We start from the raw sequence: 5000 nt of genomic DNA, 5'->3' as shown, positions 1-5000 counted from the left end.
TTTCAGGCATCAATTGGTCCCTCTCTGTCAATGATGATGTCCCTAGAGGAGCTGCTGTGAAATATAATCGTTCATTGTCATCACTTTTGATGTTGCGTGGTGAACAGTTGGCCACAGCTGATACTGCGTTATTCCAAGATCAAAGACTTTACACTCCCTGGACACTTCCAGAGCTCAGTTTCACCAAATGGTACCAACCACGATCATTTCAGCATTATGACAAATCTGCTACTTTGGTGAGCAACAGTCAGATGACAGCCAAACCACTGAACCATGTGGTCAGTCGGGCCTGGGATATGTTCTCTGCCAAAGCCTTCTTTCATCAATATTGTGATTATGGACTCACTGCATCTGATTTCTTAGATTCTTTTGCTTGCTTGGAACAAATAATTGCTAATTATGCCAGTTTGTAAAGGATCACACAGAACTGTGAGTGTGGTGAGGGAATTGAGAGAGAGTTGTACAAGTGACAATCATCTCTCCCAACTGCATAGCTTTGGGTCTAATTCTTCAGTAAGGGGTTTCTATCATACTCTCATGTTGGCCAAAGCCTTGTTTAACACCACCAACTGGTCCTTGTGTTCCTTTGGCCAAGGGTACTCTGTTGCTCCCCAGTTTAATACCATTACCTGGTTCTTGGGTGCCTTCAGTGGGGTTCCATCTGTTGTTAAGTGTTGGAACCAGGTCAGCAGTTTGAAGGTAACTTTCTTCCTTCATTCTCTGAGTTACAAAAACCCTTAAAAAACAGTGATGGCAGCTGCCATGCCACCTCTTCCTGGGCCGAAATAGGATCAATGCAGTTTGACATACGTTTTTGTTGTATATAAACATCAAGTTGTGCTATTGAAAACGTTTGTAGATGTATATTTCTAACTGATACCAACCTGTATGAAGAGGGGCAAATTTAGTTTAGGCCACCTGTTATGTTTGTTCTCATCACCTGATATACCTGACAGGAGTTTCTTTCGGTATCTATGTTGTTTTTTGAGACTTCACAGCTGTGAGACTTTCACCTGAGATAAATGCAAATTATTGCAATGTCTCTTTTTGAATAAGTTGCTGTGAAACATTTCATTGGTCTCTCCTCTTGTCGAATGGCCACCCAGCCTCATGGATTCTCGGTTTCCCCAAATACACTTCCCTCTTTATAGTAAACTTTCTTCCTCTTATAAATACATCCAGAATTATATATATATACATACACATCATCATCACTTAATGTCCATTGTCCAAGATGGCATGTGTTGGGCAGTTTGACCAGAGCTGGGGAGCTTCACCAGACTCCAGTCTGATTTGGCATAGTTTCTATGGCTAGATGCCATTCCTAACACCAACATATATATGTGTTTGTGTTTGTGAAGGCATGTGGCCCAGTGGTTTAGAGTGTTACACACATGATTGCTAGACAGTGGGTTCAATTCCTGGACCATGCAGCACATTGTGTTCTTGAGCAATACACTTCATTTCATGTTGCTCCAGTCCACTTAGCTGTAAATGGGTCACCCTGTGACAGACTAATCTTCCAATCTGGGGGGAACGTTGGCCTGCTCACCTAGCCAGTGGGGTGGCATCATTCAAAGGCTAAGACAGTGAAGTGCATTGTGACCAGTGATGAATAACATCAGATAGTCTAGTCAATACCGTGAGTTAACATGGGATCTCCTACCGACAATATAAACTTCATGTAATCAAGGTGTCCTTGGCCTGAAACATTTGTAGCCTGGATTTTATCTCCTCCATTTCCTAATTTTAGGATACTGTTTTGCACCTGCAGCTACCCCAGTTGCTAACTGTGAACTATAGAATAACTTTTTTCAGCTTATTGTCCTTCGATATGGGGAAAATTCTCAACCTTCTGTTTCAATAAACCACTATTGTTCCTGAAAGTTATTTTTTTAATATTTTCTGCTTGAAGCTGACTAACTTCCTACACCTTGACCCTTAGATCTTACCTTTACATATCTATATATGTCTATGTTCTCCTTGTACTTATAATTACTCTTTCCAAGTGTGAAATCTTAAATGACTTCTGAGCCCTGAAAGGCATTTGAAGAGCTGATCCCAAATATGGCTGCAGTGTCCCTTTTCAACATTGGCTCCACGTCCCGTTCGTCTGTTATGAATATTCAAGTTCTTCTTCAATCCTCCACATGACTTGCAGGTTTCTTGACAGACATTGCATTGAAACTGGTCATCTGGAATGAAATTCCAATAGTTCATGTCCACCTGACCCACATGGCCATGCTGGTGCAATCTCGTACTAGGGTGAAATATGCACACTTTTTACTTTTTCTGTCTAAAGAACATTTAAAGGAATGAGAAACTCTCATAACTCTTGATATTGATCTCATTTTTACAAATTTTTCTTGTGGCTTCTGTTCTTCTTACTGACCACGATGCCATTATCTCAAAACATGTCCATCTGGGACATAGATCTCTTGGAGTAACATCACTAAGCCACATTCTAAGAAAACCACCAAGACCTTAAACGACTTCTTTATTCTTTCTAACGCATAAATGTTGAACTATTTTGTTTTTATTCTGAAATGTTGTTATTAACAATAATCTCTTTTGGCCAATAAAGAAAAGATTATTAACAATAATCTCCTTCCAATCATCTTTCTTTGACTTTATTTTTGTCCTTGTTGGAATGAGATAGACTCAGTTAGTGTCTTATCAAGACAGTCTCTGCCGAATATGTTAAACTCGTCAAAAATTAAACATGTGGCTGTGTGGCTAACAACAACACTTTGCAACTATTTCATCTTAGGTTCAATCTCACTATACATCTTGGGACACAGGGCAGAGAGGACTCTATTAATGGGACACAGCACAAGTAGCTTCCTGATCCAAAATCAAGAAACTTTTCCTAAGTGTAATTTGTTGGAAACTATGAGGAAGTCGACTTGAGGTTTCACCACCACCAGTTGTAAAATCTACTCTGCCCTGTGTCCCTTTATTAGCGTCCTCTCTGCCCTGTGTCCCTTTAGTAGAGTCCTCTCTGCCCTGTGTCCCTTTAGTAGAGTCCTATCTGCCTTGTGTCCCTTTAGTAGAGTCCTCTCTGCCCTGTGTCCCTTTAGTAGAGTCCTATCTGCCTTGTGTCCCTTTAGTAGAGTCCTCTCTGCCCTGTGTCCCTTTAGTAGAGTCCTATCTGCCCTGTGTCCCTTTAGTAGAGTCCTATCTGCCTTGTGTCCCTTTAGTAGAGTCCTCTCTGCCTTGTGTCCCTTTAGTAGAGTCCTCTCTGCCTTGTGTCCCTTTAGTAGAGTCCTCTCTGCCCTGTGTCCCTTTGTTATGTTTCTGTGGATCCCTTTGTACATTTGCATAAGTCAGTACTTCTCCCTGCCCCCTCCCAATTCTCTGCAAACACAAAGATAACAAAAGAGGCTAAAAGCAATGATTCATTATTTTATTGCAGTCATTAATTAGGTTTACATATTTCTGTCTTTTTTTTTAATCTTTTAAACACTGTACTTCATACGTGATACAGTTACCTGGGTTCACCTCAACATTTGAGGTCAGCTCTTGCTGTAGATATTGTTACCTTGTAATACATTACAGCTGAACAGTCTGGAGTTCAATCCCTGACCACAGCACAATATAGCTAAGGGGTTAGGAACCACATAGCTAATACTGAGGTGTCAGGGACCCACGTGGTTGATGTTTCTGTTTAATCTCTTTTTGTTTTTTAAGTATATTTTTTTTTAAAATATTTTTTTCGTCCCAAGATGAAGTTTATTCAGAAACACGACAGACTGATGCATAAATGTATAGAGGAGGACACACACACACACACGAAAGAAATATAACATAATATATATATCTATATAATGTCTATATATGTATACAAAGATATATAATATACAGATGTACAATATATATATATAGATAGATACATACAATTTACATACATTGTATATATGCAATCAGATATGAATATATATATGGTCATATATAAATATATATTACATTCATATGTAATTGACATATACACATCCATATAAATTTATATTCAAGGTATAATATATATACATATATATATAAACACACATGCATGTGCACATATGCTTACATATACAGTATATGTGGGCGTCTTCTACTCTAGCCACAAGCAGACTGATGACTTTTGAGTGAATTTGGTCGACAGAAACTGTGTGGAAGCTTGTCGTGTGTGTGTGTGTGTGTGTGTGTTTGTACGTTCCCACCACTTGACAACTGGTGTTTATCTTTACATTCCTGAAAACTTAGCAGTTCGGCAGAAGAGGAAGAGAATAATGTATGCATATATTGATATACATGTGTATATGTGTGTGTATATGTGTTTGTTTATATATAGATATGTATAAATATATATGTATGTTTATATGTATATATATTCATATATTTTACTTATATATACATATTTCTATATAATATATTAAACATATTTTAATATGTAATATATATATATGTGTGTGTTTGTGTATGTATGTATATATATGTATGTGTAATATACAGACCATATTTGCATACTTATATATATACTTTTGGGTAGGTGTTTGTGTGTGAGGATTGGTTGAAAATAAACAGATTTTATAAGATATTGATGTGTGGGGTGGGAAGAGGACGAAGGAAAAGGTTTTATTTTTAAAAGTAAATTGTCTGGGGTTGGGGATCTTGGATAAAGGGGTATTTGGGATTGAACCTGTGTGGTTTGCAATTGAAAAATGTCTGCATTTATTTGATAGAAATAAAAATGAATTAAAAAAATAATATTGATATGGAACTTCACATTGATAGCAGATGTGATGTGGTCTTCATGGCTTTCTTAAATGTATTAGCAACATAAGTGAAGCAATTCTTGTTGAGAAAGGAAACACCAATAATAATTATAATATTTGTTTCTCAAATAGGGACATGGCCTGAAATTTGGGGGACAGGGTGTTTGTCGATGCCCTCAACCCCACAAACTGACTGCTTCTTTATTTTATCAACCCTGAAAAGATGAAAGGCAAAGTTGACCC

At 37.8% G+C, this 5000-nt stretch overlaps 1 protein-coding gene and 1 long non-coding RNA gene across 4 annotated transcripts in view; one reads left to right on the top strand and one right to left on the bottom strand.

The window, feature by feature from the left end:
- LOC115224408 (tubulin delta chain-like) overlaps positions 1-2600 on the top strand; it is a 16983-nt gene extending 14383 nt beyond the window's left edge. For 2 of the 3 annotated variants that reach the window (XR_005003769.1, XR_005003768.1), the window contains exons 5-6: positions 7-488; positions 1264-2600. Coding sequence is in view for 1 of the 3 variants with exons in the window: in XM_036513197.1 (XP_036369090.1) it covers positions 7-413 (407 nt within the window). In the remaining 2 variants the exon portion in view is untranslated. The remainder of the gene's footprint in view (positions 1-6; positions 489-1263) is intronic. The other variant, XM_036513197.1, reaches the window with a different exon arrangement.
- Positions 2601-3389: 789 nt separating this feature from the next.
- LOC118767866 lies at positions 3390-4432 on the bottom strand. Its single transcript, XR_005003772.1, has 2 exons — positions 4397-4432; positions 3390-3820 (listed from the first exon to the last, which is right to left on the bottom strand). It is a non-coding gene; the product is annotated as an uncharacterized LOC118767866 (long non-coding RNA).
- Positions 4433-5000: the final 568 nt, after the last annotated feature.

This window comes from Octopus sinensis, linkage group LG25 (genome assembly GCF_006345805.1).
Source record: "Octopus sinensis linkage group LG25, ASM634580v1, whole genome shotgun sequence".
Taxonomy (NCBI): domain Eukaryota; kingdom Metazoa; phylum Mollusca; class Cephalopoda; order Octopoda; family Octopodidae; genus Octopus; species Octopus sinensis.
This window is presented reverse-complemented; position numbering and strand designations above follow the sequence as displayed.